The sequence below is a fragment of the Fundulus heteroclitus genome, chromosome 20, assembly GCF_011125445.2.
Source record: "Fundulus heteroclitus isolate FHET01 chromosome 20, MU-UCD_Fhet_4.1, whole genome shotgun sequence".
Classification (NCBI taxonomy): Eukaryota; Metazoa; Chordata; class Actinopteri; order Cyprinodontiformes; family Fundulidae; genus Fundulus; species Fundulus heteroclitus.
In genome coordinates this window covers 19418183-19436192 of record NC_046380.1, presented here as the reverse complement: position 1 = coordinate 19436192, position 18010 = coordinate 19418183, and the positions used below count along the sequence as shown (strand labels likewise).

The 18010-nt window shown below is 38.3% G+C and overlaps 1 protein-coding gene across 2 annotated transcripts in view; it reads left to right on the top strand.

Annotated features, from left to right (window-relative positions):
* The window catches only part of slc38a3b (solute carrier family 38 member 3b), a 37629-nt gene that overhangs the window by 7633 nt on the left and 11986 nt on the right, over positions 1–18010 (top strand). Inside the window, exons 2-8 of one of the 2 annotated variants that reach the window (XM_012855984.3) lie at positions 11709–11884; positions 12238–12258; positions 12363–12444; positions 12671–12786; positions 15718–15791; positions 16644–16736; positions 17588–17669. In XM_012855984.3, coding sequence (XP_012711438.2) covers positions 11781–11884; positions 12238–12258; positions 12363–12444; positions 12671–12786; positions 15718–15791; positions 16644–16736; positions 17588–17669 — 572 coding nt within the window. In that variant the 5' untranslated portion in view covers positions 11709–11780. The remainder of the gene's footprint in view (positions 1–11708; positions 11885–12237; positions 12259–12362; positions 12445–12670; positions 12787–15717; positions 15792–16643; positions 16737–17587; positions 17670–18010) is intronic. The other variant, XM_012855985.3, reaches the window with a different exon arrangement.

Genomic DNA, 18010 nt, shown 5'->3' with positions numbered 1-18010 from the left:
TGATGTCATAAAAGTAATCATATTATGCACATTCAGGGTCACCAAGTGAGAAATAAAAGATTGTCTTTAGATTTTAAACATCCTGCAAAGGCAGTTTAAAGGGACTTGGTAGAAAGCATTTTTTTAGGTCAAAGGTAAAATCTGGTGTCTTGGTGTGGACTGCAAATGTGACTCGAAGCCTTCTTTTTATACTGATGATCTTGTCTTTTCTGTCAATTTCTTTTATTCAAAGCAATTTAAATGACACATTAATGAGAACACAAGCAGTAGATCCACACACATCCCGTAGGAGTAGAGCAACTGTTATCAGCATTTAGTAGAGATGTGCTTCCTGCATACATCCCGAGCAATCATTCCAACTTCCTGGGCTGTTTTTCTGTAATTATTTGTGAGTCCACCTAAATTGGACCAATAGAACCCTAATGGATTGCTGTGTTGTTTTGAAGTTGCTCTGCAGATCATCATCAGATTGAGTTTGGAGATCTTCTCTAAATCCTTTGCCAACGCAAACCGTATTTACTGCTTGGAAAACATAATAAACCATGGTTTTGCTTCCTGTCTGCTGTTCAGCTGAGATGATTTTATATATATTTTTTGGACTGAGACATTCAAATAAAAAGAGTCAGTCTTCATTAGTCGGTATACTGATCCATTGTCATTAAAATGGGCATCAATGGTTTCTGACGTACACAGATCTTTAGCTCTTATTGCATTTGAAAAGGAGTGCAGCAACTAATAGCCCACAGTATTAATCAATAAAGGAAGCAGCCTAGAACCATATCCACAAATTTATCCCAGTATTCCTTTGTAATGCAGTTTTAGCCATAACATAGTGAGTGATTTCTTGCTTCCGTCAAGACATTGCTGTCTGTCCTCACAGTTGTGTTGGGTATTACAGTCACAGCAAGAATTATTCATACCCCAGGCAAATGTAAAGTTAATGTTTACATGTTTCATCTGATTGAAAGTAATATGAACATTTTGGAGTTGCACAGCCACAGTCATGATCCTTGGCTGTTGGTCTTAATTAGTTAATCGCACTCACCTGTATTGTACGAAATTTCCGTTGATTCCCAGTTGCATTTAAGTTCCGTGTTTCTGTTCCTTTCTTGTTGCATCGTCTGTTTTCCATCCCTGTTACTGAGTTTAGTGTGCTTCAGTTCCATTAAATAGTATTCTCTCCAATATGCACCTGCCGATGTCTTGCTGTCGCTTTGGTCCTTCATCACAATCCATGACAGCCAGAGTCCTAATATGAATCTGTTTGACAGTCTTTGGAGGGGACTAAAGATTAGGATGAAGGTATGGAGGCCTTCCAGCCTCAACGACTTGGTGCTCATCGCCAAAGAGAAATCTTTGAAATACTAGAAGAAACTTGCCAAAAGGTCAGGATTTATGAGAAGTGTTTTGTTATAATGCTAATATTCTTTATGATTTTTTAAGAGTATAAACAAGTTTTGACATCAAGTCATTGTTTACTGAAATATAAATAAAAACATACCCCCCCCCCCAAATAAATACCCAATTCCATTGCTTTGCTATCTTTTGAGAGACATGTATCCTGTTTCCAATCACAGACAATCTTCTTGGTTATTGGAAATTCAATCTAAACTGAAACATGACAAGGATAAAATTAATTTGTGGCTTGATTGTATGTAAAATACATGCTTTATTTTTAATACGTCTCCAAAAAAAAAAAAAAAAAAAACTTTAGAAAGTAGGGTATGTTCAACAATATATTGTAAATTCAGAATTTGGGTAAATGATGCAATTGCTGGGACACAAAATGTATTTATCAATTTAGATGTGGTCAGTTTTGAATAATCTACTTTAATGATGGTTAATTTGCAATATTGATGCATATTGAAAATGTACTATTGTTTCTGTCAATCTGCCCCAGGGCACCTGTTGCTACAAACATAGCTCACCACAGGCAGGCTGTGAATGGGTGAATGACTGTAGTGTAAAGCTCTTTGGGGTTGTCAGAGTTGATAAAGCACTATACAAGTACAAGCCATTTACAATCTACCACTATACTGCCAAATATATTCATTCATTCATCCAAATTATGGAAATGAGTTGTTCCAGCAGGGCCACATGTGTATAACAGGCACCAGACATGCAGACGGTTTCTGCAAACATTTGTGAATGAATAGGTCTCTCTCAGGAGCTCAGTGAACTCCGTTGTGGTTCTCTGATAGGTCCTGTGCAGCAAATTCAGTCACAAAGTTTTCTGTCTTCTGAATATTTCATAATCAACTGTCCGTGGTACTATGACAAAGTGGAAGCTATTGGGAACAACAGCAACTCAACCATGAAGTGGTAAGCCATGGAAAGTGACTGAGTGGGGGCAACAGATGGTGAGGAAGATAGTGTTCAGAAGTCGGCAACATTCTGCAGAGACAATCACTACAAATCTCTAAGCTTCAGGTGGCCTTTAGAGGAGCTCAGCAACAGTGCATAGAGAGCTTCATGGAATGGGTTTCCATGATCGAGCAGCTGCATCCAAGCCATACATCACCAAGTGCAATGAAAAGCATTGAAGGTGGTGGTGTAAAGCAGGCTGCCACTGGACTCTAGCGCAGTGGAAGAACGTTCTCCGGGGTGACGAATCAAAGTTTTCCATCTAGCAACGTTATATTGAAACCTGTGGATTAAGAATAGGATATCACTTAAATTCATATGCGAGTCAAGGCAGGTGAGCAAATACTTGTGGCAATGTAGTGTATTTTTCATCGACTTGCTTAGAGGTATAAACAGCGGGATGAATTCCCAGGGCTTTGGTTAGTGGGAAGTGTTGTAAACACAGGGTTTAGTTAGCATCCAGTTGAGTTCAGGTGGTGCTGATAACACAGGACGTGAGCACGGGTAGCTTTATTCACAGCAGTTACGTGTTGTGGGATAAGATGGTGCTGCCAGACGCACTTGACGGAACCTTGTGCGTTTCCTCACGTCCACGCACCAGTGCCCCACAAACTGCCGCCACAGTCATTGCTGCCTGCTTTTAAAACAGTGCACGAATAAACGGCAACTAATTATGGAGGAATGCTCCATATGTTTTGATACTTATTAACAGGGACTTGCCCTGTAACAATGTAAGATCACCTTCAGTAAGTGTTATTCGTTTGATTTGATTTAATTATTTATTTCACTCACAGCTTAAACGAACATTTCATGTTATAAAAACAGAACCAAAACAGGAAACAGAATGCACCCATCTTCTTGTTCAAACCTTTCAAATGTCACACAGATCCAGTAGTACTAAATGTGACCTTTAACTTTCATGTGATGCCAGGGGCTGGTTTGTTGCACAACAGAACCGAGTCCAGCTCCAGGAACCTTTAAGGTCGTTTTTCTGGTTGTCAGGAAAATATCAAACTGACCCTTTTCTCCCAGTTAAGCAGCATTAAACGGTGTCCATTCTCATAAATAAGAATTAATACTTTTAAGACATATTTCTGTTGCCATTAAAAACTATTTATTAATTCAGCATGGATTGGGTTAATTCACAAGTTAGCTTTTTGGTTTATTTATCTGTTTTTAACGGTGCAATGATCAAGCGACATTCAGGGCTTTGATGGAGTTTACATTTTGCTTTCTGTGAAAATGGCTTGTTTATCCATTGGCCGCACAAGATATGAACCCAGAATAAGTTAAACGAGGACAGCCTAATATACCAGGTTGAAGTTTATGTAGGTTATAGTGTTATCAACTTAAATTTTTTCAAAATTATTATTCATTGATAATTCAATTATTTAAAAAATCCAAACTTTCTTCAAAACGTTTACTTTAAACATAATAAATATAAATACTGGCAATTATAATAATCACAGATGGACCTGTACAATCTATTAAATCCCAATTATTATTGTGTATCAATGTGTGGGACTCTGTTGTAGCAAACAGCTGGTTGTTTGCAATATTTGGTTGGCTATTGTTTTTCTGTTGCATTTATACTTTACAGTACATGAAATTAATTTTTATTCATTTCAACACAACAGGCCAAATACACAATATTTGGCCTGTTGTGTTGGCTTCCACTGCAACCGATGAACACATGAACACATTCAGATTTTAGTGCCTAAAATGTTTGATCAGACGGAAAATGCATGGGTGGGTTAACCCTAACAGGAGCATAAATGTTAGTTTCTCAGCAGTTTTTAACAATACTGTAATCACAATAAAATAAAACAGATTTCACAATAATCACATCATGCATTACATCTGTCAAATTACTAGCTCTCATACAAATGACAGAAATTATACTACTAATTTCTCCATTCAGATAGCCGATATAGTTTGTCTCTGCAGAATAAAGGCCATAATAGTCGATGTGACTCTGATGATTGTGTGTTTAAATTGTGACGGGTGACAATTTGATGTGCTATTTCCATAATTTCTGTTATGACTGCAAGATTTCTAAATGAGGGGTGTGTTTTTATCTTTCGTTAGTTCTTATATTTTAAGCTTCTCTAATGGCTTTTGTTCCAAATATTTATACATAGATGAATACTTTCACCACGTGCTGCTTTCTGTGGTTTAAATATAACATTGCATGAAAGCCCATTTTTCTAAACCACTTTTCAAAATAGGAAAGGCAAGAGAACATACCATTCAAGTAAAGCACAAATATGTCGATATTGATATTTTATAAAAAAGTCACAGGGAAAATACGATCCTGAACTGCCCCACATTTACCGTCTGCATTAATGAAAACCAGATTGGAGTAGGACCCCATGTTATCTTGCCACCATGAACAATGAGCAGGATGATAAGAGAGTTAAAAATATATCTCCAAAGCTCACCGTTGGGAAACTGCGTGGACATTTTTCTGTGTGGCATCATGCTACCATAATAAACTAGGAACTAATTCCAGTAAATGTGAAAGACACTGTCTCTTTCATTAATGGATTTCCTCAGTGGTTTCTTTAAACTCTGCTGCTGCAAAGATAAAGAACAGATATGATTTGCTTTCTCCACAAGGAAAGCTTTTAAAGTCATAGAGTACGTGTGTTTTATGGTTTAAATGTACTTTTCAGCCTTTACATGTGTGATTCCGAACTTCAGGTTATTCCATTGCATATTAATTTCCTGCACTGAACTGATCTAATTGAACGTGATAAATGTTAGAGACGGTTAAGAACCAGCACCGATAACGGACCTCCTTCTGTATTTACTGTAAAGTCACTAATCCTCTTAATTATGTCCATGAAATGAAAACAGTGGTTATGATCTCTCCGGGGTTAGGTGTGATAACACTGTTTGTGTTATTTCCCTAAATGCGCTTTCACACCAGCCCCGTTTGGTCCACTTTAACCAGGGCAGAGCTTGTACCTTGGGTTGGCCACTTCATTTGGGCAGGTGTGAAATCTCATTTAATTACGGGTGCGGCCGAACAAGTGAACTCTGGTACGCCTGAAAACGTGGGTCATGGTTTAGTTGGAAGTTTGGTTTTCTTGCAAAGAAAAAGCAACAGCCTATCCAGTGATCCAGAAACAGAAGGTGAACCAAATGGAGGAAGTGACGTATGATTTACAGACACATATATGTGACCTGAAAACGTTAAAAACCTTTCAATACTTCAGTCTGTCTGTCTAATCAAAGCAGAAAGTCACATGTTGCTCTCTGTTGCCTGTCGAAACAACAAGACCACCAGCTGAAGTCAGACTTTCAAGAGGGAAAGTCAACACGAGAAGTTGGAAAAGAGGGATTTGTTTTGATGCTACTATTAACAATACAAGGTGATAATAGTGTGTTTCTCCCAATTTTGTCCATTCAAACACAGAAAGAACATGTCCACAAATAAATAATGTAAAGCACAATGCGTGTTTCTAGTTTAATTAGATATCAACAGTCAAAAGAGCTAATAAATAGAAACTTTGACTACAGTTGGGATTCCCCCTTAATTTTCAGTCTGAGAACCTGGAAAATCTGACTTCTGAGAATGAGTCAATAGTCTGTCGCTTGCTGCAGTCCTTGTAGGTACTGCTGCAATCATATCTTGTGAACAGAGCAACATGCGTGTAACTTCACCTGGGTAGCTTGTCGTGATAGCGCCTCAAAAGAGCGGTGCAGCTGTTGTAACTGCATCAAGTTGTCTACACGGTTTGGTGCTCTTTTAAAAGTGCAACGTCAAAGTAAACAAAACAAAATGAAGGTTTAAAACTTTTTCGGCACACCTTTCTATGCCAGGCCCAGTTCCCTGGACTGTCCTGGTGTAGAAGCATCCTAATTCATTCATCAGCTGCAAGAGGGGGTTGTCTCAGAATTTAAATCCTCAGTGTGACTTAGATTTGAATCGGCACATCAAATATTTTTCCACCTACAAATTATCACTATCAGTGTACAGTGCTGAAACAGGATGCAGCGACCAGGGCTGGACGATAATTCCATAACATTATATATCGATCAATAGACGTATATCGATGATAGAAAAAAGGGTAAATAAAAAGTTAAATAGAATAACAGTTTTCCTTCCTTTTGCATTCTAGCCATGTAGGTTTATATTATATCATTACATCCTCCCAACCAATCACAAACACAGACCCAGGAAACACTCCGTCACCACGCTCCATCTCCCTTCAAAGAGTTCACAGACCACATGTTTATGTTTCTTTTTTAAAAACTTGCAGTTTTGGTAAAGGTTGGTTGAGTTTGAATTCAGTGTTTGTGTGTTCTGTATCTAAAAATAGGTCCCTAAGCAACAGCATAAAATAGCCAGGGGTGCACTTAAAATAAATGTTTTGAATTTGTTGATAATTATCAATATTGCTCAATATGAGTTCTATTTTATCGATGTGCTTTTTTATTCCTATATCGTCCAGCCCTAGCAGGGACTTAAGTTTTGAAGCTTTGATAAGGGAAAGGTTAACTTGAGCAAACCAAATGACTCATTCAGAAAATAGGCCATAATCTTTTACTTTTCCAATTTAACTTTTCATTGTAAATGAAAACGTGGCCCCTAATGGCCTCATCTGTGTTTAAGTTTTATGCAGTGTTACATTATTTGTCTTATACCTCAGGTTTCTGCTATAGCTGCAGCTGAATTGTGTCTGAATTGATTGTACAGTATGACTAGCACCATGAACGATCTTATAGTGAGAGGACAATGAGAACATTGTACATAATTCACAGAGGAAGCTGCTAACAAAACACAATCTACGTAAGTTAACACTGTACAACTGTGAAGAATATTAATTTGTGCTACTGAGGCCTTGAGAGGCGATGTATAGGACGGATGTACAGCTGATTATAGGGATGCCTTCTGCAATGCTACAATGGGAATTTCAACTGGTTACAACACATTACATTTTTTCTTCTCCTTTTTTCGCCTTTTTATGGCAATGAATATGTATTACCGTGAATACTAGGGCTGGGTATTGATTTATATTTCAAGAATCTATTCAATTCCGATTCTCAAGATTTAGAATCGCTTCTTTTCGATCCGATCCAATCTCAATTCGGATTGCTGGTATTAAAAATGTATTTAGCTGTTACCTGAATTACATGACTGTATAGTTATGCAACATTTTGATACTAGTATTATATTAACATTTAACAGCAAATTAATAAAGAAAATAAATAGTTATGGCGACTGTAAGGACCAAATCCACTCCTTGAATTTTGGTTCATAATTGGAGAATTGTTTTTTTTAAGCAGCCCTAGTGAATACGATCTTATAATAAAGAGATTTAAAGGTTACAGTAATGAATATTGTTTCAGGAATTTTAGGCATGTTGTGAGCGATTTATAGACTGTTTAATCCCTTTAGTATATTTCACAATAAATAGAGTGCTGTGAAAAAGGATGTTAAGTGTATTCAGTTTTTTAAATGTTTCAAGCATGAAAACACGAGTAAACACAAAATGCAGTTTTTAAATGATAACATCTAAGGGAAAAATATCCAAATCCTGTTCTATTTGCAAAATTATATTTCTCTTGTATTAAATAATGAATAAAATGACTAACAACAGTTTTTGGAAAGCTGAGTTAAACTTCGCAAGCCACACCCAAATCTTTAAATAAAGCTGGTCTTTTACAAACTAGAAATCACTTTGATAGAACATGTCTGATGACGGAAAATAGGCTAAAAGATTTCAAAAGCAACACATCATGCCCTGATCTGAATAAATTGATGAACAGACGAGATGCAAAGCTGCAGTTATGAATCGGTCTAAGAGGGTTACGAAGCTTTTTTTTAAGGCTTTGGAACATGAGTGAACCAAAGTAAGAGCCATCATCCACAAATGGCGAACACACGGAACAGAGGTGAACAACCCCTTACCCAGGGGGTCACAATAGAACCCAAACGAACACATAAAGCACTGCAGACCTTACTTGCCTCAGTTACAGTAAGGTTAGCGTCCATGATTCAACAAAAAGAAAGAGACAGGGCAAAAATGGCTTCCACGAAAGAGCACCAAGGCTAAAACTCAGCTGACTAAAACAAACACAAATGCATCTTGATTAACCCTCAAGACATTTTGGGGTATATTCAGTGGACTACTGAAACACTTCTTTGATGGTTTGGCGCACACCAGCAAATCTACCTCTCAATGGCTCAAAAGAAATGAGTGGCCTAGTCAAAGTCCAGACTTAAATCTGATTCAGATGGATGGGGGTATTTTTTTCACAAAGAGTCAGGTGGGTTTAGATAGATTATTATATTTTAACAGGTTGAAATTATTATTCAAAACTGAATTTTGTTTCTGCATTTCTGGTTTTCTTTGCCTGATTAAGATTTGTTTAAACTTTCTAAATATGTAAATGTGTCAAAAAAACAAAAGCAAAGGAAATCTTTAAGGAGGTCAATACTTTATCACAGTACTGTACAACCTTGGCTTTTTGTGACGTTTTGAAAGTAGCACAGACAATCTGTAGGTCTTTACTGCATGAATGGGCAAACAAAATTCTGAAAACTCGAACAGACTTTGACCTCTGACTGTGTGGTGATAACCTTGACTTGTTTGCTTTACTCCAAACTGAAACATGAGACTCCTACAAACTTTTCAGGATATTATCACAGCTTGTGATTCTTTTCAGGTCTAAGCCTTCTCCATGAGTGTATGTATTGCAAAATGTTTCAGCAAAGATAAGAATGAGAACCAAAAGACGGCAGGTCCTTTAGTCTGTTGGGTCACTATGTCAAAAGTTAGTGATTGCTGTCTGTGTACTGAACAGACAGATATAAAACAGATAAATTGCCTCAGTCTGACACTGATGACCCAATTCGCAGAAAAAAAATCAGCTGTAGTGTCACAGTGAGCTCTAATTGAATCAGATTCAAGTATGATAGAGATACTTCTCAACTAAGTCTGTGGAATACGCTTTCTGCTGAACTGAAGTCTGTTAGTTATTCACCTGCATGCGAAACAAGCTCCAAAACTGTGCTATTTAATTTTCTTAATGCCTGTCATATGTTAGCCTCGTGAGACCATCCTGATCTCGCGAGCTTTCAAGGTTTCACTCGCAGATCAGTCTGGCTACTCTCCGTTGAAGAAAATTTGGAGCCGTTCACCAAACGAACGTCCAATCAGCGTTGGCTTTGAGGCGGGTTGAGGTGTGACGCAACGGGAAGCGCGTCAGTTCAGTCTAAACAACATGGCGGCTTCAGCAGATGAAACTAGCGTTAGCGTGGCTATCGAGCAAGTTTTATCGGAATTACAGAGTATTTCTTTGCTGAGCTAACGAGCCTTTACCTGCAGCAGCAAGAGTAGCTTGGCTTGTGGTTGTGTTTTCGTCGTCGCTCGTAAGCGACGACGAATCTGATTGGTTTATTTGGCCCGTCTATCACCAACACAGGCCAATCAGCTAACCAGTATTTTCGCCCCTTCCCAAAATTACTTCAACGGAAGGTTTCCAGATGGATATGCGGAGCAAATCTATCTGGCAGAGCCAGGTTAGGCATATGTAACCTGACAACAGCCAGCTGCATGTATCGCTCCGCCTAGCTCCACTCACATACATCTGGGACACGGCCATAGGCATTGCCTTTACTGAAGGCTGGGCCTTATCAAAACTCCTTGCATATGATTGGATAAGCCACTTGTCTGTCATCTTTATCGACGTGCTAAACGCGGAAAAAAAAACAACTTTTATTATTTTTTTATGTGTTTGCGGCTGTAGTGCAGGGTTTCCCGCAGCGCTATCTTGGCAAGGCGGCCGCGGAAAAGGTGTCGTCCACCCCCCCCCCCCCCCCCCCCCGCTCCGCGAGCCGGTCCGCGGAAAACGTGTCGTACACCCCCCCGCTCCGCGAGCCGAGGCGCTAAGAAGAGGGGGGAAGACAGGCGGCAAAGCGCCGCGGGTCGGAGTCGATCCCGGGCTGACCGCCCGAGCCGTTCTCTGATGTTCTTTTAATGAAACAATATTAGGTAGATTGGACAACACGGAAGAAATAGCAGCATCAATGCTAACGCTTGCTTCCTCGATGCGAGCCGCCATTGTTGTTGGAATCTCACGGTGGCTTCTCCACTACGTCACATCCATGAAACACCCGCCCTGCGTCCTGATTGGCCAGACCAAAAATTTGGTTGGGGAAATCATTTTCAATGAGCCGTGTCCCAGATGTATGTGAGTGGAGCTAGGCGGAGCGATACATGCAGCTGGCTGTTGTCAGGTTATGTCATATGTGCTTGCTCCAAACTCTCTTTCAAATTGAAGTGAAATTAGTTTAAATTAAATCAAATGTTTTATAAACGGTCAAAACCACAATTACTGTAATTAGAATTTAAATTTGAACCCATTTCAATCTATAATTCATTTAAAAAAATCCCCAGAACAAGCTGTACAATAACAAAAGTTGCAGAACAGTGTACAGCACGGCATCACTCGAAATACAATGACCACCGAAGCCATTAATAGTGATAGCAAGGCCTCTAGGTTAAATTTGAAGTGATAAAGTGAAGATTTCCAGGCTGATTTACCCAGTGGGGAGAAAGTTAGTGGAAATGTTGTCTGAGTGCAGTCGTTTGGAGATTGACAAAACCAGCGCTCTGCAGTGAAACTTAAAACCCCATTAGGATGAGCCCAGTCTGCTGTTTGTTGTTCAATGATGAATGACCACCTGTGCCAAAAATTGTAACAAGAAACGCTAAGAATTGGGCAGCCTTAAGACTACACATAGCTAGCTGTGCTCCAGTTCTGACCAGCATCTTTATTCTGATAAAAAAAAAAAAACTTTATTAAGATTCCAGCAAAAGTGCTGTTACTAGAGTTTTCTGTAGCTCTATGAAGGATAGGGTACCAAAAGCGCTTCCCTCACCCCTCCTGTTGCTGCACACTGCCAGTGTCTTGGTTCAGTTTAGGAAGAACCAAAATGCAGAGCAGTAAAATTATCGGGTTTTAACAAGAAAAAATAAACAAAGGTTACGGGGAACAAACGGGAACAAACCCACCAGTGAGCCTATATACTGAGGAAAGGTGTGGTTAATGACATGGACTACTTAGAAGAGAGCACAGATAACATAATTCTAACTATAGTAGTCAATTTGTTATTAGGAGGAATAATTGTTGCTTTTCTGTTCTGAAATAAAAACAGTCACATCAAGTGAAGTTTTGATTTGAAGCTTTTGTGTTGATACGGTTTTATCATGAAACCCGTGTATTTTTTTTACTTAAGGTTATCCTTCTGTGAGAACCCTACACTGTACCTGTCCATACCTATACATAAATAAACAGTCTTACTTACATTTCTACTGCTTTGTTTTTAGAAATTCAAGATCTGAAGCCCTCCTTCAGTGAACGCACACACAGGCCAAAGAGAATCTGATATTTCTCGGAAGATGGAGCCTGCTGAGTCAGAGATGAACATATTATCCAACGGGAAACCCCATGATCTTGGAGATGACATGGGTGTGCCAATGAAGACGTTGCTAGCAGAGGATCAGTGAGTTTGCTTACATTTCTTTTTTTTTTTTTTTACACATAGATGAATGGCTGCCTTGTTTTTTTAACACTGCATGTAGCAAAAACTTTTACTCTTCTTTCCTCCTTGTTGCCTCTCTGTGGTTATACTTATGCGAAAACCACATCCTTGGTACTGTACAGTAAACTTAGTGAGCCAATAGCTCTCTTTTATTTGCAAATAATAAAACTGACCTCTGCATTTATGTTTAACAACGAGTGGGATAAAAGGTGTGGTTAGAAACATAAAGTATGACTCTTGTGTACATTTCTATTTCTTTAAATGCATGTTTGCCTTGTTTTTGTGCTCACCTCATCTGATGGATCCTTGTGCAGAAATGGTACTGAATCTGTCAGGTAGGTTTGTTAAGAACTATGAGGAGTTTTTTTTCTTTTTCTGATGTGTTCACAAGTCAGAGGTGGTTTGACTACAAATTCATCTATTTACTTTTGGTCTCCAGATTTGATGACCCAGAAGGAGCACTTGAGTGTGAGGAGTTCTTGCCCAGCACAGATGGAAAGAAGCCCACACGTTTCACTGATGTAAGTGTTTTTAATTCAAGGACACTGTAGCTTCATGTTTGCTGTCATAACATTTTATTTAAAAATATCACCGATTTGGCTTTGGGAATGTATATTTGGGAATGAGAGGGTAGTAACATTAAATTCAAGTGAACGACAGCACCCTGTCAGGTTTATTATGTTTAATGTTAGTTTGCTAAGGAGTAGTCTGAGCTCACTTGTTCCGTTTTATCAAACTCGTTCCCAGTTTGAAGGAAAGACTTCCTTTGGTATGTCAGTCTTCAACCTTGGCAATGCGATTATGGGCAGTGGCATCCTAGGACTGGCTTATGCCATGGCTAACACTGGCATACTTCTCTTTTTGTGAGTAAATCATTTTTCATTTTAACTGCAACTTCCTAGGTGATTTTGAATTACATGACTTTAATTTGTGCACGTCCAGAACAGTTTCTCAAATGCTAGACAACAGGGAAAAAAGCTAATTTACCTTAATGTCTGGAGTTTGATGCTAAAGCAGTGGTCACACTGTTTCCTGGGTATCGTTGTGACGTCACTGTCTTGTATTTTTGTTCCTAATATTTAAAGCATGCTATCCCAAGTATGTTGCACATTGAAAGTTGTATGTCACATGGGTCAAGGCATGAACAAATTACATAGATTTGTGGATCATAAATTCCTGTTTTTGAAGTTTGTTCCTTTTTAAGGAAAAATAGAGTGTGAGTATTGGGATCAATGGTGTGGTATTCAGTGTTCTACTGTCTCATAATGGGGTACAAAACTCTGCTGTGACAGCACTGCCTGGTTTTATCATCTGCTTTTCATAATTGAGGATCAACTTGGGATTAAAGTGGATTGTTTGAAAGTTTGCACCATTTGGTTTACAGATGATGCAGCTTTAAAGATGTTTTTTTTTTATTGTGAATCGAACATCAAATAAAATCCATACCTTGATATCCCTATTTGTTCCCCTTAACGCACAAGCGATAGGCGGCCCTGCAGCACAGCTAACTGATGCAGGAAGTTAGACAGGTAGCGGTTCAAAAATTTAAAGGAACTATACCTGGTTTTATTTTTGCCTGATCAAGAATGCAATGTATTATGAATTAAAAGACATAATTTGATAATAAAAATTGACTAATTGATAGTGTGATCAAGCAAGTCCAGGTTGTTTTTTTAGTAGGAAATAGCAGTGAACTGGGGACACCCTGCGGCATTTTCTCTGCCAATGGCACAATGAGCTGCAGAGCCGTTACTAAGCAGCAGCTCCTCCATCGCGAGCATGACAGGGTATGTAAACAGAACAGCATGTAAGGGTCGACCACTAACAAAGGAAAATATCATTTACCCGAGACATAGCTATTTATGTCTAAGAAAATGAAGAAAAGTCCCTCGAAGTAGCCTTGTTTCCTCCAGAGTATTACGCACAAGCTTGAGGCGCGTGTTATGTGTATGTCTCATGCATGTCTAGGGTTTCTCATTTGGAAAAAAAAAAACTGCTGAGGGCGGGGCTTACAGTTCAAAGTAAACTGTTCTCGTCACTCACAATTCCAATTCGTGCAGAATCAGGTATAGTTCCTTTAAGTTTTACGTTGCTTCAAAAGTCATCAGATGGTTTTTATCATCTAGCAGCCATTGTAGTGTGTTCTGCTTATGATGTTCCTGCAGTAATAAGTCAAAAGCTCTCATACATGTTGCTAAAAATATCGCTAGAAATTTCTACTAGAAAGGCTTAGCACTAGATTTGGCTGTTTAGCTAAATCTTTTCTAATAATCCTTAGTCATTGTTGCGATGAGCTGCTTAATCAAATCTAAACAAGCAGCCTGTATTGATGCTGCCGTTCTGTGATGGGCTAATTTACAGCCTGTCACTGAGCATATTGCTTAAAAAGCACTCTGTGATATGCCCACTTCTAGTCACACTGTCTTTTTCTCAGACCCTGATCCTACCCTAGCTGCCAAAGATAGGTCAGGCAAAAGACACGTCTCAGAATAACCAAACCTCCAGACGGCAGTGAGACATGTGGACTGCTCGTTTACTTTCCTCCGCTCTGTGCAGACTGCTGCTGTCACGCCACGATTCTCAACGTCTCAGTCGTGTAGTCTGTGTTTGTGTAGCAGACGAGAACGCAAAGGGCTGAATGGAGTGCAGGGTAAAGAAAATATCAACTGTGAAAGAAAAAAAAAATCATGTATGTGATTACTGTAAATGTGCAAAGCATGGATCTGGCAGTAAAAAAAATATTTTTGTACATTTATGTGGGCTTTTTATTGGTTATAAACATAATAAAAGCTGCAATTTTTTTTTTTTGAGTTTGAACAAGAACCAAAACAGATCATCATGAAACTGATAAAATATAGGGAAGACCCAAGAGACTCTTTCAAGCAGTATATACCAATCAATTTTATTTATACATTAGTTCCCTCAAAACATTCTCTATAAATATATATATGTATTCAAGGTAATATTATATTTGAATCAATCAGCTACTTAAGTGTTTCCATATTTATATATTCTAAATACGTTTGGTGTATTCTAAATACACCAAAAGTATGAACCTTGTCTTAAATAAATGCTAAGTATCCTTGTAGATGTACATTTATACTGTGATCAGGTGTTATTAGTGTCAAATCCCATAGCTCTCAATAAATCATTGACAATTTGGGCCAACATTTATTTCTAAATTTTATTTAATTTATTTCAGAAAATTATTCCTTATCATATGAAACTATTATTTTCCCAAAATAATGACTGAGAGTAAAACTTCTGTCATGTTTAATAGCTTCTGAAACCAAAACCAAATGTTCACACTGAGAAGCAGTCATTTCCAAACAGTTCAGAAACTCCAGGTTAAAATAACTTTATTGATGCAACATATCAGTTCCTCTGGCTCAGTTGTAATGACTTTTATATTTGCCGTGGCCGCGATAATCCAATATATAATAATGCATGTAAGTCACTTTCGGAAGGTCTGTGTAAGGATGGGGTCATGAACGAAGCCTGACTTTTCAGGAATGCAGGAATGACCTGAGATTCGTGCTCAAACGTGTTTTGGTTTCTGTGCGTTTATAGACAACATAGGAAACAGCGTGTAAATGAGAATTGATCTCCATCATTTAAGTACTCTTCCAGGTTATATATCAGTTATATTAGATATAGACTAAGACTTAAAAGAAAAAGATCAGACCGGAAAACACATATAGAATAAGGTGTAGAAGCAAAATACAAATTAATCTTGACATATTAACAGGTTTACAATCAACTTTGTGTTTGTCTCTGGTGAACCTTTGTTGCAGGTTTCTTTTGACTGCAGTTGCAGCCTTATCGTCCTACTCCATTCATCTACTGCTCAAATCTTCTGGCATCGTGGGTGAGTTTTGTGTCACTTTTCACCTTTTTTGTAATCAAATCCTGAACCTGTTTCTAGAGTCTATGAAGGTTAGACGATTTCTATCGGATATTGATGAAAATATATACTTTTTTTGCATTTAAACTCTTTTTTTAAACTGAATCCGTTCTTAATATGCAGTCATATTAAATAAATTGGAATATTATTGAAACAACAATTTATTTCAGTAACTCCGTTCACTAAAGGAAACATATCAATTAGCACAAACTGATGATATTTTAAAGCTTTTATTTCTGTTAATTATGATTTTTTTCCCTACATCCAGCTAATAAATACACAACATTTAGGACTAGAAGATAAATAAAGACCAATAAAACATTTTTCAGGCAGAAATGGGGGTTTAATGAAAAGAATGATTCATACCTGTCTTTTTTTTTTTTTTTTTTTGTTAGTTAAAAGGTACTTTTAATCTGACAAACAAGCCTCTTGGAACTGCATATTCTAGTTTATTGAATATGACTGTAAAAGAAGCCATTGGAACTTTAATTGAAAGTTTATGGACAAAACAACACTGGCGCAAAGATTTTGGTCATTTTGTTTAACTCCGTCCATGCCACACAGCTTTGCATTTAACAGATTAGGTTACCTGGTAACTTTTTTGAAAGCTTGAATAGCTCATATGGAGAGAACCTTATAATGAAAAATATCATGTAACATAAAGCAAATTTTAAAATGTCTTGACAAATATTGAACCAGTGAATCGGACCAATCCGATTATGTTTTATTGTTTTTTTTACTGTGATTTTATTGCGTTGCTTTGAGGGCCATCTCAGCAGCTTTGTCTGGATGTAATTGCCAGTAATCTGCTTCCAGGTATTCGTTCTTATGAACAGCTGGGCAACAGGGCCTTTGGTACTCCTGGAAAAATGGCTGCTGGCATCGCAATCACCCTGCAGAACATTGGCGGTGAGCGCACTCATTGAATTTGTGATGTCCTTTGGGAGTTTGATTGTTTACAGTTAGACTGTCAAAGCAAGAATTATGGACCATTAAAGTGGTTTGACTTTAAACCCCAAAACAGACAACGACAGCCGCTTAAGCCACCGGCATTACTTTCGTTTTTGTTCTTAGTTATAAGTATGGGGTGTGGGGGAAGTCTTACGAGAAAACAGTTAAAAATCTGCTGGTAAAAAGCTTTATTGTTTGTGGTGGGTAAGTTAAAGACAGCCGCTTGTAGTACGGGGACAGCATGTGTGGCTTGAAATCTCAGACTGAAGCATTTCAGAGACAGACTGGCTTCTGTGCTAAAATTTGTGATTAATGACTTTTGGCAGGTTTTTATGAAACGTTTTCAGCACAAAGAGATCCAATTAACCCAATGAATTTAGAGGTAAGATTATTGGACATGAATGGGTTATTAAATGTGCATCCAGTCTAAAAGCTGAGTGGAAAGTACTTTAGTAACCCCAGGCAGTGACAGGGCTGTGTAAATAGTTGTTAAAAAACAATCGCTTTAGATTTCTGCCTTTTTTTTTCTTTCTACTATTTTAATAAACAGCTCAAATTAATGTTTCAACTGTGAAAAAAAGTTAGATTAGTGATAATAGTCACCTCTACCAGGCTACTAAAACCTTAAGCTGAATCACTGCTCTGTCATCAGCAGTTGACGCCATGCTGCCGCATTCGTAAACCAGGCTTGATAAGTGTTTGCGTGACATAGCATTTGCTATGTGGGTGTGATCAATATGCCACGGTAGCTGCTTTCAGGCTAGCTTTGAATAACCTTTAGTTTGCATCTTCTGGTTTTCTTTTCACAGCCATGTCCAGCTACCTGTACATCGTTAAATCAGAGCTGCCGCTGGTCATCCAAGCTTTCCTGAAGGCGGACCCCAACTCTGAGTGAGTATTGTTTGCTCGTCATCACAGACGTCAGTGGGCCAGTTCCAGTGAAAGGCACGTGCGTCCCGCTGGTCGTTGACCCGGACTATAGTTTCTGTGTGTGGGACAGGGGGCCTGGCGGTTGTTTGTGGGGCAAAAGTTTTGCTTTCCACATGTTGTTGATTCAGTCACGTTCGGGGTGTGAAAAAAAGTGAATGCTTAGAATTGGTTGCGCTTTAGGAAGGTCTTGATTGTAAATATATAGGTCAATGATAAGGATGTTTTTGTCTTTGATGAATATCCTGTTTAATACGGTTATCAAAAAAGTACTTGAAATTAGTAATTAGTAAGTAGTGTTCAAC